At 35.5% G+C, this 23,238-nt stretch overlaps 1 protein-coding gene across 1 annotated transcript; it reads left to right on the top strand.

Annotated features, from left to right (window-relative positions):
- Positions 1-5,852: 5,852 nt before the first annotated feature.
- ANXA1 (annexin A1) lies at positions 5,853-23,238 on the top strand. The gene is made up of 13 exons (XM_036893459.2): positions 5,853-6,019; positions 12,158-12,237; positions 12,332-12,440; positions 12,952-13,046; positions 13,895-14,008; positions 14,446-14,536; positions 16,391-16,470; positions 16,663-16,719; positions 18,298-18,391; positions 19,207-19,302; positions 20,412-20,470; positions 21,860-21,982; positions 22,890-23,238. Exons 2-13 carry the CDS (start codon positions 12,172-12,174, stop codon positions 22,944-22,946), a joined length of 1,041 nt encoding a protein of 346 aa, XP_036749354.1. The 5' UTR covers positions 5,853-6,019; positions 12,158-12,171; the 3' UTR covers positions 22,947-23,238.

Here is a 23,238-nt window from a genome sequence, read left to right as displayed (position 1 = left end):
TATTGATGCTCATTTTATGGCAGTTTCATGGCCTTCCATATTTGCATGGATGGCAAAAAAATATAAAATATAAGAAAAATTAAGAGAATGATTTTTGTATACTAGCTCACTATACAGCATTCCCTTCTAATATTTTGGGACAATGATGGCATTGCAAGACATTTTGAATCAGTTATTAAAATTGGTCAATTCCTATGCCATCATTATGCATGTCAAAAAATGTGGTGTTGTGCTGTTGCAAAACTCAAGTGTTATCTGTTACCCTAACCCTACAGTTACATCTATCTTGCTACACCAAAGTGAAATAGGTGGCTTCAGGACCCTGTCAAATCAGAGATAACCTTATACTCTAGACAAAGTCTTTTTTAAATTCTTAACAATAATCCATACTTCCTGGCATTAGGGAAGCCTGAAAGTTCACTACTGTGGATTTAAAAAGGTCCTTTGCGGTCTTGAACCTAGAAAGCAGTGTTTGACCTCTTGGCCTTAATATGCACCTTGATTTTCCTCCATAATATCTTCTTGAAATTTTATTGGAATAAAATCAGTTACAATAGCCAATGTGACAGTCTTATTCTCTTTTCTTTAAGGATAATATAGAGGAGGATGGGGATTCCTTATTCAAGAATAAAAAAGACTTGTGCAACATAAAATTACCCATCTTAGCACAGCCACGCTGGTAGGAGTGTAAGAACTGACTCACCAAATCACACGTGGACTTTTCCTAATTCACACAGTAGTAGAAACTAAGCCACCACTGACTTTGGGTTTCACCTCTAAGATTTCTCACCCACAAAAGAAAATGTAGAGAGGCAGAGAGGTTAAGATCCTAGCCCAGGTATGTTAGCTGTTTTTGTTTGGTGGCTCCTGGAAGTTTAACACTAGGGTGGAAGAAATATAATATTCCTTGAAATTATAAATAAAATTAATTTTTACCTCAAAACTCACACCATGAGGATAGTACTAAGTCCAATATGAGTGAGTCTTTAGCACGTTTTCTCTTATCCTTGGGTCACATTAGAATGCAAGGTTTCAGAAAACCTAGTGATGTGGGAAAGGGGACCACCTGTTCTTTACTCTGACGATCTTAATTGCTGATGAACAGCTCAGTAGTGGGGACCCTACATCAAGGCCCTAAGAACCTGGCAGTTGTACTGAATCTTTCATGTCCCATGAACTTGAGCCCTCCTGTGTCTGTGCCAGCACGGAGTTGTTTGGGCAGATTCCAGTAGACTATATGCTCTAGAGAGCTCGAAGTTCTTACCTTCCTCCCAGGACCAAGAATTGCAATTACTTCTTAAGATCAGGCCAATTACTTGTGCATATGGTGAGTGTGTGTGTATTTAAAGAAATTTATTAAAATTAAAATGTTTTAAAAACTAAAGCTAAGTTGGCTTGTGTGAACATTGTATAAGGAATCTAAAAGATACATATAGCTTCTATAAATCAATAAGGAATAGGCCGATGGTTCATTAGACAAATGGGCCAAACACTTAAATTGGAAGTCCAAGAAAGAGGATATTCAAGTCCAATATATATGTAAAAAGGTGCTCAGCTTCATCGGTCACTGGAGAAAGGCAAATTAAAACTTCAGGGTAATACTACTTCATAACACCAGAATTGCTATAATGGAAAACACAATGCCAAATATTGAGAAAGAGAAAGAGAAAGAGTAACTGGATTTCTCATTTACTGCTGCTTTGGAGCATAACTTGGTACAGCTTTGAAAAGTATGTGGCAGTATTAGCTGAAGTTGAATGTATGCATATCCCACGAAACTAGCAAAAGAACCAGAAAATATGTACAAGGATGTCTGTGGCAGCATAGTTTGTAATAGCCAGAAATGAGAAACATTTCAACATTTGACTAGAGAAAAATGGATTAAAAATTGTGATGTTAGCACAATTGAATACATAGAACAATGAGAATAATGAAAATAACATACACAACAATAATGTTCCTAATAATATGGATGAATCTCATAAATATGATATTGAGTGAAAAGGCCAAACACAATATCTGATTCCTTTATCACATAAAAATTTGAAATTTTTAAACACATAGAAAGTTACAAAGGCCATAATAATCATCTTTGTATCCACCACTCAAGTTTAACAAATGCCACTAATGTCAGCGTACTTAAAAAGAAATAAAAAGATGTAGTTATGGTGAAAAACCAGAATTCTATACCATCCACCTTCCTTTCTTTTTAGGGTTACTCTTTATCCAAAGTTAGTAAGTGCCCTCAGTCATGCTGTTATAATATTATTTCATGTGTAAACATTTCTAGGATACACAGTACTGTTTTGATGTTTAAAAATTTTTCTGAAGCTGTCTCATACTTATCCTTTGTTACTGCTCTTTTTAGTTAATCTTATGTTTGCAGTGTGTATTCATGTTATATATCTAGTTCATTCATATTAAATCACTTTTTTTATCCATTCGTCTACTGATGGATAACTGTTGATTTCAATTTTTTTTACAATATAAGCACTATTGCTATTTTCACATGTATACATGACTCCTTATAATTGCATTCTCTAGATTACATCATTAGGAAGACAATATTTTCTACCCTTCTTGGGTACAGCAACTTTAGGAGTCATCATTAGTTTTTTTCAAACTTTTTAAAATACTACATACAGTTTGAGTACACTCATCTTGTGACACCATACACTCACACACACACACACACACACACACACACATACATAACCTATAAGCCAATAATTCATTGATACTTACCTTATAATATGTGAAGCACTCTGACAGTTTCCATTTTGTTCCATTTCATTCTATTCTATTCTGTTCTTTTTTATTTTATTTTTTTAAACACCAGTCAGTACATACAAATTAACTTCATAATTTACTAATGATTATGACCTAAAGGTTGAAACACATTGCTGCAGATGTCTCTGGCCTTCAAAACCAAAACCAAAAAGAAAACAAAAGCCACAGCTTACTGGGATCTGACCTAATGAGAAACTTCTGTTTTTCTTACAAAGTCCATGGAGATTAAGAAATTCCAATCTCAGGGAATTCCAAACATGGTTTACTCTTCTGCGGGGGTGGGGGACAGGGTGATACCTTTCATTCTTTCTTGTTGAATCAATATCAAAAAAGCAAGATAATTTATCAAAATGCTAATCTATCACATGCTCCACCAATCACCTCCCGATAGGGATTTATGTTAAGTTTCTTCCTTCAACTTGTTACATGCAAATAACTGTCTATTTTTCCTTAAGCGATGTCTAAGCAAGACGTGCTCCTTGGTCTCCAATACTTTCATTAACTCGAGAGGGTAGAATTCCAAAAAAGTATTTCTCTATTTCATGTGATGCTGGAAATAACTGAGTAATAATAATAACAACAACAATCCCAGTAACTCTGTGTGTGTGTGTGATAATTATTTGACTATTGGATACATTTAGAAGTAAAGGGAAAACCCTTTAGAAGACTATTTCGCAAAATGCTCTAATCAGTGAACACATTAGAAATGCAAATTACACAGTATTTTCTTTGGCTGTGGATAGTGGGTGTCAGGAAGCTAGGGGGAAATCTTGGGATTTCAGTGAAATGCTCTTAATGATTCTGAACCTCCATATGAAAGTAATGCTCGGATAGAGGCTACCATAAAGAGATGCTACTAAAATCGAACGCTGTTTTGCTGGAGTCTCGATGCAAATACTTGCGCTCTGTTAAGGTATAACATGGGTGAGAGACTCCATATGTTGTCTCATTGCTTTGTTTCCTCTGCACTATCAGATCTGCTTACAAAAGAACCACAAATAAATATGCTGTGAAAATGTGACCTAGAGTGGTTGCCTTTACTACCTTTTTTTTCTTTCCTTCTCTTCCTTCAGTTTGTTTTCCCTCTGTGTAAAGTCAATGGAGCTGGTGAGTCATCATCTTCTAGAAACAGGAAGAGTGGTGAGTCATTTATCCAGAACTGTAGTATGTGGCCTTGCAAATCCATGAAGAATTTAACCCATCATTATCCCTTAGCTGTTAGTAGTAATATATGGTGTGTTTTCTTCTACTTCCACAAATCCACTTGACATGATGATTGTGTGGGGTGAAAAAAATTTCCAACAGATTATTCGCATCAATATTCCTATGCGATTAGTGACTTTCTTTTCTTTTTATATTTGGGAGTTTCACTTTGCCTTTAAAGTTACTGCTAGAATTATGAGAAAATGTTCTTCCAACTTTTTTTTTTCTTAATTCTGCCACAAGTACCACATTTATTCTTACTATTATAGGTTACCAATGCATTACAAATCTAAAGATAAAAAGCAGTTATCCTGGGTTTATGCTACCGGTAACCATAAACACAAAACAAGACTGTATGTTTCTTTTAGGTAGTTATATTTTGTAAAAGGTGCATGGACATTTTTCTTCACAAGAGTGTAAAAGTGAAGAAATGTTCCAACATTTCCATTGCCAAAGTTAAAAATACAAATACAAATAGTAAAACAAATGTATGATTATCTTTCCCTGAGCCCCTGACAAAGTAGATGTAGTGCCAGCCAGACAGTCCACATCTGTCAAGATAGGTTTGCAATACTCTCAATAAGTTAATTAGTGGCTAATTAATTACTTCAACCCATGCTTACAGTAGGTGCCAAAATTCAGATTGGCATTTTCTCAAACATTTAGATTAGATGATCATCATCCTTCAGGATATGTTGACTTCATTGAAATTAGCACTGGGAATTTAGAATAGGTTTAAAAAATGACAATCTTAAGAGAGTATTTTCACTGATTTTTCTAAACTTGACATGTATATGTATACGCATACATATATGTTTATATGTATATGAAATTTGAGATTTCAATGAGGAAAGAAGAAAAGAAACAAACTGTTAAAATGTAGCATAAGTGAACCTCAATGCCATGAAAGAGTTCATAATTGCACATAGTTTAATGGAAACATGATAAAATTGTGTGAGGTTTCATGAAGAGTAAAAATGAATCACCATCGAGGTTACCAGAACAAATTTCCTTTCCTTGCATCAGGTGGGAAGTTTACGGTACCTGTTCCATAATAGCTGCTACTCCAGTATACAAATCCTTTCAATTTGTAGTTCTAGTTTTTGGTTTATTGTTCAACTACTTTAGAACGTCAAGGATCCATTCGTATCAAAGTTTATATATAACTGATTCTATACAAAATAATTAATGTAAATAGGCCCTCCTCTAACGCCAAAGCTTTTTTGAATGTCATACAGATCATATTTCTAGCATTAACTTTGTTTTAAATTAGGGACCATCTAGAGCTTATTTCTTGTATATTTTTAATTCATATCAACAAGCTATATGCAAGGACAAAAAAAAATCTTTCATTTTGAAGGCGGGAAAAATCCTGGTGAAATACAAATAGAAAATGATTCAGCATTGTAGAACGTTAAAATTTGCAAATATACATTATTTGTCAATTGTCACAAAAATGCTAGTGGGTAGGCAGCTTAGATAATATTACCACTTTTTTACAAAAGATGAAACAGGGTTAGGACATTAAATATGTCTCCAAGGTTGCAGAGTAATAAGTGATGGAGTGGGGATTCAAACTAAAGGGTTTTTTGTTTTTGTTTTGTTTGGAAGGTTGTACATTTTTTCATTCCACAACCTGTTTAACTAAAAAAAACTGTGTCAATCATTAGATCAGGGCTGGGGGGAGATGGTACTGCATACTTGAAAATCTATTACATTCTACGCCCTCTGGAACAATAGAGCAAACTAAAGAGGAAGAAAAAAAAATCTGTCCTTCCGTTTCTTTTCCTTCCTGCTGAAAGCTATGAGTTGGTTTAGTGAGTAGTATCAGGACTTGTTTCACTTTGTTTTGGGCCGGGCGGAGCCCCGGATTTCAAACAAAAGTCAGCCAATTACTAACTTCTGGTTGCTAGGTGTGGCTGTCTCTCAAATTCTATAAAATCAGAAGCCCACGGCGTCACTTGCAGTGTGAAACGTTTAGAGAAGAGTCTCTGCGTGGTTCTTTGGAAGAAGGTGGAAAAAAAGGGTAAGTCTAAGTTTTCGTTTCAGTGAGTTTCAGTTGTTTTGCAAACTTCCCTTCATGATGTTAAAATGTATACTGCTTCTATAGGATTTATGGCTAGGGGCATTTAATCTTTCTGTAAATCCTTCTGTAAAATACATTAGGTATATCTTAGGAACCACAAATTGTAAGGTTTTGTTTTATGTAGTTAAGAAATGCAATTTAAAAAATATGGAAAGTTTGCTCAATACTGGCTGCTTGTACTGTTTTTGAGTCACCATGGAAAAGAAGGAAAGAATGTGTTTTCCTCCTACGAGTTTTGAGTTTCCAAGAGCTGTGTAAGTCTTACAAGGAAATCATCTTGGAGGGTGGGAGCTTGTGGGGCGCCAGGCCAGAACAGAGGTGCTAAAGGTGGGTTTCAGGCAACTGTTTCAAAATAGCAGGACTTAAATCATTTGTTTTCTTCCTTTGTAAGGAAAACTAAATAGATTCACACCTCATAGTGGTAATTATGCCCTCTGTAATTAACATTTTGAAATTAATGTTATGTTTACTTATGGAGAATAAGAGGATCTGCTTATTAATCATTTCATTTAAAGAGGGTGTGGCCACATTCATATTCCTGTAGTCTCTGTGTCATAGACAGGCTTTTCAAGTGCTGATTTAAAAACCTAAGGGGAAATGTGAGAAGTACTTTTTGGGTGGTGTCAGACAAGTTATCCCTGAGGAATGCCATTTGGGTCCTCTAAAAATTAATCTTCTTAGTAGAATCTTGATTGTTGGATGAGGTAATGGCCATAAGACATTTAGAAAAGCACAAGGAAATCTAAAATTGAGTGCTTGCTGGCATTGGATATATTTGCAAAAGTGAGCGGTGTTGAATCATAACCATATATCTGGCTATTATTTGTTACAAATATTCCTTCAAGGGCTTTTCTCCTAGCCCATTTTGAATGTCAGATCAAACACCTTGATCTCTAATTTTAATGCTAGTTAATTAAGAATGGTGTGCTTTTTCTCGCCTTGTTTACCTTTAAAATTATGTTGAAATTTGAAAAAGTAGCATTTCCCTCTACCTGTGGGAATGTATTTTGGTACTGGAAGAGAAGTTAACATTGCAAAATGATTTAAATGCGGTCAGTGCTAGTTTCATAATTCTGAAATGGCCTCTTCTTCAGAATTCATGTCACCACCCTAGCTCCAGGCTCAACCACATCTGACAGATATCCAACATTTAACTGATGTTGACTAAATAGTTAATAACAACATGCTTAAAGAACCAATTAGAGTTTCATGCTTATTAAGTACTTTTCAATCAGAAGATCTGCAAAGGTTGATTTCTGTTATGATGTTCTTTGTTGAACGTTGTTCTTAATCCTCTCTAGACCCATTAATTTACGGTTTAAATCAGAGCTACACCACTGGGCCTGTTATTTTTTTTAGTGATAAACCAAAAGGAGTGTTTGGAGTAAATGAGTTTGTCTTTAAAGTTGGATAGATTTTTGTCAGGTCAGAATGTATGCAATTTATATAATTCCTTCCTTCATTATGCTAATTTTCTCCACCTCCATCCACTTGAGATGAAATTTAAGATTGGCACTTCAGAGCTGTAATGCATCTTAGCTACAGTTTATTCCAACACTCTAATTTATATAAAGGAAGGTCCTCCCTGGAGAAGTTAAATGTTTTCTTGAGGTCCTGGAGTCAGTCAAAAAGGATCAAAAAGGGCTTTGCACTCCTCAATTCTTACTTTTATATACTATAGTTATGGGTAGAAAACATTTGTTAAATTAGTATAGAAATGTTTCCTGAATAATTAGCACTGATACACTGTTTATTCATTCAGTGATCCTTCTTAACATACTAAATACCAGGCATTTCATCAGGGTATGATGTATAATGAAGATATCATATATAATGAGTGGTAGATTGGCACTGCCTCCAAGGAAAGCTGCTGTCAGTGACAGACGGGTAAATGGAAAGTGGTAATACAGAAGTATAGCGGCTAGTACTGGGGTAGAGGCAGGATGCTTTGGGAAAGCAGAGATCACCTAACTCATGTTGAATGAATGAAGGCTGTCTGGAAGATGTGAGGAGGTCTAGGCTGAGGCCTGTCTTAGCAACAGTTAGGCAAGTGGAAGTGGGTGTGGGGTAGGAAACAGCATTCCAGGCATAGGGCACACCCTATCCAGGGCCTAGAAACAAAATATTCATAAGAGTACCTTTCGTGAAGTGGTTCATTATAAATCATGCCATTGTACAGTCTGCCTTCCCTCGCACAGCTAGGTGTGGGAAGGCGTTATGAAATATATATGCAAGGAACAAACTGTGCATAAGCCAAAGCATTGAAAATAAATTCCCTAAGGGTGGGGCGAAACCTGCCACAGTCTCTATAGGTTAACTGTTAGTGAATTTGATTCTCTATTGTGAACTATTAAAAATAACATTTATCCTGTCATATTATTGGTCTCTAGAATTGGTTTAAAAGAATATACAATACTTCAGAATGAGAAGTCATAGATTTGTATGTCTTGATGCAAAATTTAACTTTTCTTTTGTACTAATTTCAAATGTTCAGAGAAGTTGCAAGACTATTACACAGACTTACCATATACTTTTTACCCAGATTCCTCAATTGTTGACATTTTACCACATTTGTATATCACCAATTTTCCCCTTCTCCCTTCTACCCTCTCCATATGGTTATTTTCTCTTCAACATTTGAGAGAGCACTGAAGATATGATGTCCTTATGCCACTAAATAATTTTGTCTGTGTATATTAAAAAGTAAAGGATTCAACCATAGAGTGTTTTTTTAAAAAATCAAGGAATTAACTTTTATACCACCAGCCTTAGTGTTCTCAAATTATCAAGTTGGTGCAATTGCTAATGTACCATTTCAGGTAATAGTTAAGCTTGGTAAGCAGGGATCCCTCTCTAACAACTTGGGCACACCTTTTATGTGCATTTACCTTCTTTAATTCTTTGCTGAATGAGATGGAAGGAGCTCTCTCACAGCACATAAATATACAAAAAATGCTCATCTCTTGAAAGCTACACATTTATCCACAGATAAATGAAATTGGTAGGCAGATAATTAATTACAAGAACTCTGGAATATCATTAATGTCCACATAGGTCATCCGATATATAAATAGCCAATTACACCTTCAGATTAGATTTCAAGGGCCTAGATAAACTTGATTTCAGAGTTCATTGTAGTCACATAAAATACATTAAATACATATTTGAGCCAACGTTAGTTAAGAAAATAAGCTCATAAATACCCAGTACACTCTCTAAACATTGCAACTAAAAAAAAAAAAGCAGAAAAAGGAAAACCTTTTGTGAAATCATAGGGTTAAACTAAAATATTATTTTTGACTGTACAGTTCTGTTTTCTAGACCAGATTATTTTCTGCCTTGTAATAATAATGTGACCTTTGTATAATGTGTGGCAGTCTATAAAACATGTTTGTATGCACTATTTATTTACAGTTAAGCAAGTGTTACCTAATCTGAAAGTAACATATTGAATGAATTTTATCAAATACAAAGTGCTGGTTTTCATGCAGAGAGACATATTGAACAGACAGAATAGTGTAACAGTATAATTTGGCCACAATATTTTTGTTGTAGTTTTTGTGAGGTATGTTGCAACTTTTCAAAATTTCTATTATACAGTTGACTTGGAGCCCTTAACTGGTAGTACATCACACAGTATACTTCCTTGAGAGCAGTTTCTTACATCCTGCCATAATCTTCATGTATTAAAGCTTTGCTGAGAGCTAGTAGGGATAATGTGGCTGGATTGAGATTCCGTTTTCCGCTAACTGCTTTCCTGAGACAGGTTCTAGTCAGGCTGCTTTCTTTTCCAGACAATGCTTTTAGGCAATCCAGATGGCTTCAGACTGAGATCTAAGATCTCCGGAGATATGTTACAAAGTTGTCTCCTTTAAGGACAATGTTTTGTCAAATAAGTTATCCAATCCCCTGTTTTTGGTATTTTGTGCTATGTAATTAATAGATAAAATTCATTTCCTAGATTTTCTCAATTTTTTTTTTGAAGAAATTGATGCAATTGATGTACTATGTGAGCAGTTTTTGGAAGTGCAAACAGAGTGAAGGACAGTAAAGTTCTCATAAAATTTATTTTGAAGTTGTGAGATTCACTTTTTAAATTATATTTGACTATCTCTAATCTTTTCTTTGGTCTTTTTAGAAGTTACAGATTAAAAAGTACTTTGGCCGGTGGCCAAGCATAACGCCCTTTTTGAAGATTTTACTATATGAAGGGCATGACTGAGAGGATAAAAATGGAAATTTCAAATTCCTGAAACTTCACCAGAAATTGCTAGAAGTTTTGCATGTGCCAATTAAGTAATTGGAAAATGAGACTCCTTGTGCCAACAGCAGTTGCACCAGATTACGACTGTAATGGGAACTAAAACCTCACTCAAAATTGTACATCAAGTCTTTACCTCAGGAAATAACTTTAAATTTATCCATTGCTGGGGGGAAGCGATTACTTTAAATGAATGCACAATATATTGGTTCTTCTCACCGATGACAGAATACTAATTTGAACAATCCCCGTGGTAATTAAGTGGAGATAGTTTCTGCTTTGGATATGATTTCCCTCATGTATTTCATCTCATTACTTGGAACTGCAGTTATTTTTCAGCAGGTGGGGACTGAAATACTTAGTCTGAACAGGCTGTTAAGGAATCAGGCTATGGGTTTTACTCCTCATGAGTCACTGAGCTTTATATCAAGAATTTAAAGCTGCGAAGATTATACTTCCAACCTCCTTCAGGTGTACTCATGGCAGTCTTAGGGACAAACAAAAGGTTATGGAGAAAAAGACCCTGTGGACGTTGGTGTGGACGCCTACAAACACATCCCCAGATAAAGGATCGTTGGCAGCTTCTTTTGTGAATGAAACAGGGAACACATTAGTATTTAACATACGTCAGGTTTAAAATATATATATGGTTACTTAAATAAAATTGTTACGAAGCCCTGATAGCATTTCAAGAAATTTCAAGATAGAGTTTGCCAAAAGAGACCATCCATGTTGCAATTTCACCCAAATACTTGCTATCAGAACAAAGAATCTGGTATAAGGTAGTCCTTTTCTAGTGAAAAAACATGTGGACTAGCATTTACGACTAGGTCAACTGTGTAGGAATGTAAGTATACCAATTCCAAGTGCTCAAATAATTTTATACGAAGGAATGGAAAAGGAAACTGAATTATTTGGGAGAGAAATATCATCTGACTATTTTTCTATGGATAGTGTTTTGGATCCTCCTCTGCAGATTGCCACAGATTATTTTGCCTTTTAAATGCCAACCTTAGACATTTTGTTCAGCCCCTCACCAATTCTGCATAGATTCCCTAAAGGCCTACTAAATGGGCTCTAATCTTCCATCTTGCCCATCTCTTAGCCATTCTCCATGATACAGGATGAGTGATCTTTCTGAAATAGAAATGGCATCATACTGCTCTGGTCTAAAAAAAACTCACTAATGTTTTCCCAAAGCTTTGGGGACACATTTGCTTCTTTGTAATGGCTTCTATCAACATTTCTTGCTTGAGTAAACTTCTTTGAGCTCCCCAAATATGACAACCGTCCCTCTGTTATGTTCTCTTTAACTTTTCTGCTAGGTTAATCTCGACTCATTTCTAGAGAGGCTCAGATCAACCAGCACCTCCTCTAAAATGTTAATCTTAGCTTTCGTGTTTTCCCACCGAGAGCATGCACTAGCTTTAAGATCTTTGAGGCAAGAGAGAATGTTTCAGTGTTCTTCACCCTCAGCAACTGGCATATAGTGGGTGGTTTGTAAATTTAAGGCCATGAAGTGAATCACCAGTTCCTCTTGTCAGCTTATAAATTTCCTTCCAGAAGTCATCTGATTTATAAATGTCAGGACTGAATATGTTGAGAAAGAATCAAGTGTCTGAGTGGAGGATATGGGTTTTTGTTGAAGGGTTAAGACACTCCTTTTTTTAAAAAACTTACATCTGGCATTTTATCTTGCTCTGAAGAATAATCCTGGGAGGTAAGGTTAAGGTTACTCTGACTTGTATATGTTAAGAGAGTGGAGTAGTATATATGTGTGGTGGTTTGTGTTTTATAAAAGCATCATTTCTTTGCAGATATTTCTCTAAAAATGGCAATGGTCTCAGAATTCCTGAAGCAGGCCTGGTTTATTGAAAATGAAGAGCAGGAATACATTGTAAGTCAAGTGACAATAGAATAACCTAGTTAAATATTAAAATAGAACCTAATATGAGTGAATGGACATTAATCGATTTCTCTCTCATCCCCAGAAAACTGTGAAAGGATCGAAAGGTGGTCCTGGGTCAGCAGTGAGCCCCTATCCTAGCTTCGATCCCTCCTTAGATGTAGCTGCCTTGTATAAAGCGATAACTGTTAAAGGTAATTTACCCTGAAACAGCCCCATTTTTACATTTCAGAGTGGCCTTTTGAATGGCTATCAAAAAAGACACGTGCAATATAAAGAGTCTGTTTCATTTTGAAGATAAAAAGATTTATTCGTCCAACGAAGATTTCCTATCTCATCACTGAGAAAAATCTTGATCGAATAAGTGGAATCTCTACTGCTGCAACAGATTCCCCTACCGGCTTATTTCAAGCAGTAACTCCATGCTGAAATAAACACGTCTGCTCACATTTAGGGTTTGAACTGGGATCAAACACTGCAACGGCTGAGGACTGAGAGCAATTTCCTCTTCCTTTCCCATTCAGATGAATGTAATGTCAAAGCAAGAGTTTCCCTTTGCTACATAGTGTCCCTAGGCTGATATAATTTATAATTTTTAGTTTGTTAAGAACTTCATTTGGGGCATCTTGATAATGAATCATTATATGTCAGTTATGGGTGATGAAGAAAATTGGTTTTAAAAGCCTAGTGGCCCTTTATTTCCAGGTGTGGACGAAGCAACCATCATTGATATCCTCACCAAGAGAAACAACGCGCAGCGTCAACAGATCAAAGCAGCGTATCTCCAGGAAAAAGGGAAGGTAGGTCGGAGTGGTAAATTAAATGTTGAATTTCAGTTACGTTTATGTATAAACACGGATTTTGAAGCACGGCTACCTAGTTCTTTCAGTCTCTAACACCGTTTTCCCCTTAACCTAAGACTGGGACTAGAGTACTTATCAGTTTATTGTAATTTCATCAATTTTAGCAAATGTATGGATTTCATACATTGGTCACCTCGGTTCTTTGAAGATGTGGTGTTCTGTATTGGAGACAAGTTTTTAATTTGAACATAACGAACATCAGGATTACTACTACGGCTAGGCAATATGTTCTGATTGAACTGTGACCTCTGCTAAAATTTACACTGAGCTATATAAGGTCTAAATGTAAAGTTTATACATATAATCCTATTTGAAAAATAAGCTTTATATTTTTTATACATAATAGGGGTATTTGTTTTTAAGGCGTGTAATTAGACAACTATATAATGTCAGTGTCTGGTCATGGTCATAGTGTCTATTTGAGCAGTACAAACCTCAAAGGTTAGAAAATTAATTAATCCATTATTTTTAAAGTATCCTTACTACTGTTTTTATTAATACACAACCCACTATATTTTGAGCTTTGTGATGTCTCCCCTGTATAAAAGATTGAGACCCTTGTCCTTTAAGAACTTATCCATGAATTCAGTAAATTTCATTTTAATCACTTTAGATCTAAAAGATTAAGATAATCTAAATATCTGGTCCCCTTTTGTATGGGAAGAGAAAAGGAGCTCTTAAAGGTGGTTGGGTTTGGAATCAGTGGTAAGATTACCTAAAGGTCAGGTGATTGCAGTATAACCTAGAATGTTACTTATTAGAAACCTCGATTCTAATCTGTACAGCCCCTGGATGAAGCCCTGAAGAAAGCCCTTTCAGGTCACCTCGAGGAAGTTGCTTTGGCCCTGTTAAAAACTCCAGCTCAGTTCGATGCTGATGAACTTCGTGCAGCCATGAAGGTAAATCACCTGACTTAAGCTAAATTATTTTCCTTAAGAGAATGAACAAGTCAAGTTCACTTATGCCTCCTCCCGTTTTAACTTCAGCATCTAGTACAGGGCCTCTCAATCCGTGGGAATAAAATAAAGGAATGAATTATAAATAAATGGGAAAAAAATGCTAGTATTAACAGCTGTGTTATTTCTGTTTTCACTGTGATGTCACTGTTTGAGTCATAGATCTCACTTTTTATATTTTTGCTCACAATACTGGCATTAAACCCATTTGGTTTTGGAGCAATATAGATAGAGCTTATTGTAATTATTAAATATTGTTATATTTTCTAGATGCTATGGAGAATTTACCAAGTATCAGATTTAAACAAATTTTGGGATGTAACAAACTAGTTGATGCTCTTGAATAAAGATTTTCTTACATTTCTTCTTTTTCAATACAGGGCCTTGGAACTGATGAAGATACTCTGACTGAAATTTTGGTAACAAGAACTAACAAAGAAATCAGAGAAATTAATAGAGTCTATAGAGAAGGCAAGTTTTTATGTCCAGTGGTCTCAGTGCCTTATTTGGAAAGAAAATCTAATACACTTTTCTTAAAACTGAGTGTGGATTTTCTTAAAATTAAGATTATGGGGCCTTCGGAAACTCCACATATTAAAGCATTTCTTCATTATTTGACACGTGCACTGCACGCACAGACCGTTCCCAGATAGCATTCAAGTCGCAAGTGTGCTGAGAAGGGAGACAAAGCCCCAGCTCTCACCAAGTGTGCACTTGAATAGGAAATGTTCCTCTCAGACAAGTAGCCACATATTATTATAATGTAAAATTCAATTCCAGTCATTGAATGTAAAAAACTTTCTAAAAACGTCTTATTATTCTGAGATTTACTTCATACAAATATCCCATTGTCTTTTGTTTTGAAAAGATAACACAGAAATTAAAAGCTCCAAGCAGAATACAGTTGACTCTTGAACAATGTGGAGATTAGGGGCACTGACCCCCTGCACAAAAATGCACATAGAACTTTTGACTCCTGCAAACTTTACTAATAGCCTACAGTTGACTGGAAGCTTTACCAATAAAAAACAGTTGATTAACACATATTTTGTATGTTATATGTATTATGTATTGTATTCTTACAATAAAGTAGAGAAAAGAAATTTTTTCAAACTGTCACCAATCTCCAAAAAATTTTCCAATATGGTTATTGAATATAAATAGTGACAATTATTAAGTTCAAGGGTATAAATTCAAACCCATGTTGTTTAAGGGGCAACTGTATTCACCATTTGTCCTTGAAAAGGTAAGAGCTAGATATTTATAATATTCTGATAGGCACTTTAACTTCGCCACTATGAACATAAATGACTCACTTATTTATCACTCTTTATCTCTAGTTAGATGCATGGGGGTAAAACCAGCTATGGCTCCTGTTATCTATTCAGTGAAACAGTTTCAAATGACATGCAGAACACTGTAAAGAGGGTAGTTGCAGCTGGGTCCTGGGCAGAGCTAGGTCTTTTACTGTTTTCCTCTTCTAGTTTTCCAAGACCCCAGGTTTTTGTTTCCCCAAACCAAATATGTGACACTATGGAGGATCTCTCTGCTTGATTTTTATACCAAGCACAGAGAATACAACAACCTTCCCATATTGTTTTCAGAGCAGTTTAATAAAGGAATGAGGATAACGAAGCTTTGAACCTCATTGTCTGCAATTCTTTTTACCAGTATTTGTCTTAGATGTTTTTCAGCCATAATAATCGAGAGGCAATATTAGTTTTGTTTGATAAAACATAGTTTACAAAGGTAAATTTTTATACGTATTTCTCCATTATACCCAAGGTATAGTCTGAAGATAGCCTACTAAATTGCCCTGTCTTCTAGTCAGTTACAAATTCAGTTATTTTTTTGCATTTTAACATTATTTTGCATAGTTAAGTAAAGGTGGTTAGACAAAGAAAAGTTTTGAATCTACAGCTACACATATCTATATACATGTGTGCATATAGATAGATAGTTTATTCTTTTATATAACTGCTCTCTTCATCCCATTGCTTAAATTCTGGCATGGTTGATTTCAGAATTAATTATTTATTTTTGTTAGCAAAAATTTATTTTTGTTAGCAAAAGTTTTATGACTGTAGTTTTTCATTCACAGTATTATCTAAATTATCCCATAGTACATAAATTTGATGATCTAAAATTTTACTTGCTCCAATTTCTTGATTTTTATCTAAAAGAAATGATATTTAAAGTAAGTTCTGTAAGTCATTGAACATTTGGCATTGCAAATTGTGAGCCAAAACAGAGATGACAGATATTACTCCTACCACCATTAACTATCAATAGTTGACTGCAAAGTATACTCTTCTTATTTCTCAGAACTGAAGAGAGATCTGGCTAAAGACATCACCTCAGACACATCTGGAGAATTCCGGAATGCTTTGCTTTCCCTTGCTAAGGTAATTCCAAAGGTTCAGGAAATGCCTCTCCTTTTGTGATGAGTAAAACCTCAGATTTCATCTCACTTGAGAAATGAGCAACTGACTCCATTTTCCTCAAAGAATATTATTTATCTGATTTTAAGGGGGTTAAGGAAATCATGTGATTACATTCTAGAAGACAACTTATGAGACAATGGGATTTTTTTTCAGGGTGACCGATGTGACGATCTTGGTATGAATAACGACTTGATTGATACAGATGCCCGGGTAAGCAAGTGCTTAAAAATACTCCTAGAGTTGATCTTCCTACCAGAGAGAAGCCCTACCTTAGGTGGGATTCCCTAATCCTCCAGGTGAAGGCAAATGTCAGATCCTCCAAGAGGATCTCGTTCATTTCCTGAATGACGTACACTGTCCTGTACTTGAGCAGCTCCGGAGAAAAAAATGTGGTCCATAGGTTTTCGAGAGATCTCATTATTCAGATAGCTGGAGGGGATAAAAAGAGAACAACAAGAATTTGATTTGCCATTCCCAAGAATTGTTTTGTTGAGAAAACTCTGAATTTTCATTTTACCAGGTATAAGAAGGGGAAATGTAATTTTTTAACTGAGTGGAAAGAGTAAGAACATATAACATTCTTTCAACAATGAGCATTGGGATGGTTCATAGATGTATATTTATATTGCAAAAACATTATGGTAAAGCTATTATAATTATAAATAATTATAATCACATTTGTATACTTTCAAGTGTATTGTTATGTGTAGTTTCAGTGAGGTTGCTGGTTATTTGCATATGAATGCTTTGGCAACATTAAAAAATCGTGCTATTTTAGGGTCTGAATTTCTGTTAAAAATAAAAAAGGACAACTATTATTTACATATACCTTCCTTATAGTGTAGTATTCTCTCCAAAAATTCATTGCAATGAGTCAGTAAGGATAGAAACTTATTTGTCCACCCCTACTCCATTCACATACCAGTACATCATCTTGCACATAAAAGACACTCATTAACTTTTTGTTGAAAAAATGCATATTTATCAGATGTTTGCTTGAAAAGTCTAAAATAACTTCTTATGCCCTTTTAAGATGGACTATTTGAATAGAAATTGTGCAAATAAAAAAATATGTTATACTTCAATAATCACCTGTAATAGGAAGCTATTCTTATTGGCCTGTGATATTTCTGAATTTACTTTCCAGCTTAAAATTATCAAGGCTCTTAGCTATACATTTACAGCAGCCACATGGATTCATGTGACATAGAAGGGTGATGATAATTAACATTTCAAAGTTAACAGAGCATGCTTATGACAACATGCTGGGAATTAGCGTTTACATTTACACAAGAGGAAAATCTGTAGTTTAATAAGGTTAAATATTTTGTCTAAGATTACAGAGCTACTAAGTTGTACAATCAGAATCTGGATCCAGAAATTCTAACATCAAAATTCATGATCTAGGTTGTGGTGGAGGTATTGATGTATTAGTATCATTTGCTGATAATTACTTTGAACAATTAAGAATCAAAAAAAATTTTTTAGGGTGTCCCTTGAGGTTGTCTTGATATAGGACATAATCTTCAGGCAATTTAATGTAGCAAACCTTTATTCTGCAAAAATACATTCAGTCTCCAGTGCTTGCAAGACACCTTGAAAGATACTGTGGAAGTTACTTGGCAAAATCAGATCCCTATCTTTCAGGAACTTGCAAACTTAGCACTGCCTACCCTGATCATACTGGACATAAAGCAGAAGCCTAGAAAATCTTTGAAGAGGTCTGATATTATTGTGCAGAAATCAAGTCAGCATATACTTAAGAGTTTATTTTGTGTTTCTTAATAGGCCTTATATGAAGCAGGAGAAAAGAGAAAAGGGACAGATGTGAATGTGTTTGTTACCATTCTTACTACCAGAAGCTATCCCCATCTCCGCAAAGGTAAGAAGAAAAAAGAAATGTTCCCTGGAAAGTCTTTATAGAAGATGCAATATTTTGAGGACATGTGGGAGAAAAGAAAGAGAAAAGTCTTAACTAGTGTCCCTCCTGGATCCAACGGAAGTGGTGCGCCTGACCCCTAATTGCTAGTTGTACATTGTGTCCAACTTTGCACAGCCACCATTTTACAGTATTTGCAAAACATTTTGTGAGAGCAGTATTTCATTATAGTCAATATTTATGTTCCCCCAAAGTATTTGGAACAGGTGTGACAAAATGTATACATCCAACAGAGAACACGAAATTGAAATGAAGAAAAAAAAAAACCTTCAGGGCTAAGTGAAGCAAACAGCGTATAGTTGCTTCAGAAATAAAGACCAGAAAGAGTTCTTGCCTCTGAGCCTCCTGGAAGCCACGGCAAAGGAAAAGTCATAATGATTACCTAAAGTTCATTACCTTAAGATAGCACACTGATTTGTAGCATTACAATTAAGAGAAATTTACCAGGCAGATCTTTATACAAGGGAAGATCCATTTGCTATGGCATTTAGCTCTGGTTTAGTAAGCTTTACGGCCATCAATCACATGTCATTTCTAATAAATGTCAACACTTGCAAGAATGTCCCCAAAACAGCCAAGTGAGTTATACTCCTAGGAGAAGATGAAGGATCCAAAATAAGCTCAGTTGAGTGATTAGCTTTAAAATGTGTGTTTTGAAGTTCCATCACCCCAAGTTACACTTTGAGTCAGTTGCTCTGATTTTGTTAGTTTGTCCATAGGATGTTTTGTCCATCTCTTAGTCTCAATTTCCTATTCAGTGTTTCAGAGGTACACCAAGTACAGTCAGCATGACATGAACAAAGTTCTGGACCTGGAGTTGAAAGGTGACATCGAGAAATGCTTAACAGCGATTGGTATGTAATCCTGGAGGGGGACGAATTTTCTAACTTGAAATTGCACTGTCAGGGCTGTCCCATAATCTAAAAAACAAAAAATCTAAAAAATAAAATAAAATAATCCAGCAGATCTAATTCATCTGTGTGTCAGACTGCAGCGGCATGTAACACAACAATGAACATTTAGCTAAAGGTGTACAACTGGCTTCTTAACAACAGTGATTATTCCCTTTTTCAAAAAGATGGGCAGATGAGAAATACTCAGTGAGCACCTACTTATGCCAGGAAGTGCATAAGGCTGGGCCTAGCACTGAGGAAAGTTAGAATAGTCATTAAGAGCATGGGATTTGGACTTACATGAACACAAGTTCAAATCTTGTTAATTGAAGAATCCTGAACAAGTCCAGGGGGTTTGATTCAGTCTCCATCGGCTTCTGGAAAGGTCTTCAGAAGAAAAAAGTTCTAAAGTTCTGCCACATTATTCAGATGGCTAGTCAGGGCTAGGAAGCACTGGGAAGTGCTCTGAAGCAGTGCTGCTCAAACATGAATGTGCACTTGAATCTCCTGGAACTTTTGTTAAAATGCAGGTTCTGGCTCAGTAAGTTTGGGGTAGGGTCTGGGATTCTGCATTTCTAATAAGTTCTTAGTTGATGGAATCCTTGTGGTTTATAGATCACACTTTGGGTAGCAAGGCAAAGAGTCTTACTCATTGACAGACCTGTTAGTATTTTATTTGGCAACTGCTTTATAGTTAAAATAATTCCTTACCTGCTTTTTAAAAAATTTCTTACTACAACATGAAAAAAAGTATTTGTTGTATGCCCACGTAGATTTTAATATCTACTGGTTTTCCTATTTCCAAAAAGAGTATACTCAGGATATCATGAACTACTGAAGTTCCTATTGGGTGGATTCAAGGTAACAGCAGATGGGTGATGTTGTAAGGGAAAAGAATACTCAATGCCACAATCTAGAGAACACCTTCTAGTAAGTCAAATATATTGGGAGGGAGTAAGGATTGGGGTGAAGAATAGAAATTTACCAGCAAAGTACATTTCCTATTTCTTTCATATGGATCTTCCTTCTTTTGTAGCAAATATGTCAACTAAAATGTGCCTCTTTTGCAGTGAAATGTGCCACATGCACCCCGATGTACTTTGCTGAGAAACTTCATCATGCCATGAAGGTAACATTTTACTTATGTGCTGTGCTTAGGGGTCAAATTATTGTTTGTGGAGAGAAGAACAGAAAACCTTCTATTGTTTGAGAATCACACTTATTTTAATATCTTCCCACTAGAAAGAATCATTGTTTCATCTAATGCAAGAGGTAATACACTTCCTTAGTAGAATAAAGGTCCAGTAGATTTGTTGTACTTTTTAATAGGTGAGATAGTAAGGTGAACCTGTAGTAATTTCTGGGTTTCTCATGATTTGCCTAACACCTGAGTCAGCAGAGGAACAGTTACATACTTTCTCTTTTAATGTGTGATTTTAACAGTTACATACTTTCTCTGCTAATGGTGTGAGTTTTCCAATCCCCCCTTTTCTAAATTTCACTTGTGTTTTTTATTCTGTCTTCCATGCCTTGGATGAATGTCATTCTAAGATTTCAAAATGTCATCCCAAGATTACTGAAGTAGATGTTATTAAGATTCACTTAAGACAGCATTTCAACTACTCTTTATTTGCTAGCGTACATCGTATTATATACGATGTCACCTGTATACTTGAGTTATCAAAAGTTATGCCTTTTTTTCCCTTTGCAACTCCAAAACAAGAAAGTCTTCAGAGAGATCTACCCATTCCCTTAATAGGAGAGAGTCCTTATAAAATGTAGGGATTGCGCCATTATGTAGCAGGCAGCACAGTCCCTGACCACCTGCTGTTGCCTAGGGAGATAATTAGATGGGTAATGATGAATACCTCATATTGTGGAAGAGCAGAAGGACCTGTGCCCTGACCTGAGAAATCAATGTAGCATTGCTGTCAGCTAAACTAAGCCCTGATATTTCGATAGGAATTAGCCTGATGAGAGCAGGGGTGGAAGAGATGGAGGCATAAGCAAGGTTGGTCCAGGAGGAGGAGGTAGCCTGACCCTTTCAAGCTAATGAATATAATTAGAGTGATGGTGCATAATGGGAGAAGAGGTTGTAGAATTAGGCAGGGCATTGTAAGCCCAGATAAAATGATTGGTTTTCATCCTAAAAGCAACAGAAGACCATTGAAGGTTGTTAAGTACATCTGAATTAGATGATGAGATTTGCAATTCAGAAAATTCACTATATTTGAAATTATCGAATAGTTTAGACAGAAGGAATGCTGGATGGCAGAAGACCAGTTTGGAGTTTGTAAAAACTCTCACATCCTGCTGCTGTCATGAGCCGGATCTCGTCATTTTACCGCCAACTGTGTAAAGTGCATGCATGCATGGGTGTGCATATATATTCTAATGCAGAGATACTTTCTCTATAGAAATTTGTGGGTAAACAAGCTTCACATTCAAACCCATATCCTGCTTTATTATGAGTGGGCTCTGAGACTGAGAAGCACTCACCGTCCTTTGTTTTGGACAGGGTGCTGGAACCCGGCATAAGACGCTGATCAGGATTATGGTTTCCCGTTCTGAAGTCGACATGAATGACATCAAAGCATGCTATCAGAAGCTGTATGGTGTCTCTCTTTGCCAAGCCATTCTGGTAGGCTGTGATTTTTAGAACACTAACCCCCACAAATGACCATCCTTTTTGAAACTTCTTCAAAGAGAAAGACTGACTTACTATACCATACATTTCATATGTAAGGTTAATTTGTGATATTAGGCAATATAATTTATTAGTAAACTCGGCAGGGTAAAATTTCCTGGGGAGTTCTGTACTGATAAACCACACAAAATTTTCAGCCATCATGGAAATACTTAGTTTGCTGTGTGTATATTTGGCAACAAAATTATATCGGTAAATACAATGATTGATTTTGCAATGAATATTGATCACAAGAATAGAAACTTACTCTAAATTGTTCCTTAATTTTGTCATCTATGAAATGTATAACATACGTGTTCAAGATATCTTATTATAATGTTAAAAATCAGAAAGAAAGACCAGTCAAGGGTTTTGAATTTATTGAAAGACAGGTGACTATTTAAATTTGATCTGTTACTTATACTGATAACTAAAATCTACCAAGAAAAAGCAGCAAAATCACAGGATTATACCTTTCTCTCTGATAAGTGAGTCAGCTATTCCTCAAGGTGATAGGAAATGACACTGTGCTATACTTATTCAATTCTCTGTGCTAGTTCATTCTTGGAAAATAATGGTTCTGACATACAACATGATCAGTTCAGAAATGTTTACAATATGAATCTTGAAAGCCATTGCTTTTTATATAATAGTCAATTAAAGGTGTCAGTTATCTGCTATGTTAATTATTAAATTAAATAAATGATATTCTTATAAAAAATCCTAGATAGCTGATGTACTGTATATTCTGCAACTGTTAAGTCCACTAATACAGTAATTCTTCCATAATTAAAAAATACCTTACATTATTATGATTTCAGGTAGCATTAAATATACTCCACTCTATTTTTTTAATCAACAGGATGAAACCAAAGGAGATTATGAAAAAATCCTGGTGGCTCTCTGTGGAGGAAACTAAACATTCCTTTGATGATCTCAAGCTTTTTGATCAGAAGACTTTTTAATCTTACCTTTTCATTCCACATCATAGACTTAGATAGGAAAGTTTCTTTGGCAGGATTAATGTCTAAGTGCTTTCTGGAAAATATAGCCTATAAATCATTTTTTATATTACAACTCCAGATAATAAAGACAAGTTTTTTAAAAATATATTTACCTAAAACTACAAAAACCTGTAAACAGGTTGTTCTGGTAATGTTACCTGAGAAAAATGTTTATGCAGCAGAAAATAAAGTGATTTTACAGGACAA

Source organism: Manis pentadactyla, chromosome 3 (genome assembly GCF_030020395.1).
Source record: "Manis pentadactyla isolate mManPen7 chromosome 3, mManPen7.hap1, whole genome shotgun sequence".
NCBI classification, from domain to species: Eukaryota; Metazoa; Chordata; class Mammalia; order Pholidota; family Manidae; genus Manis; species Manis pentadactyla.
The sequence above is the reverse complement of the archived record's forward strand: the minus strand, read 5'-3'. Positions and strand labels throughout refer to the sequence as shown.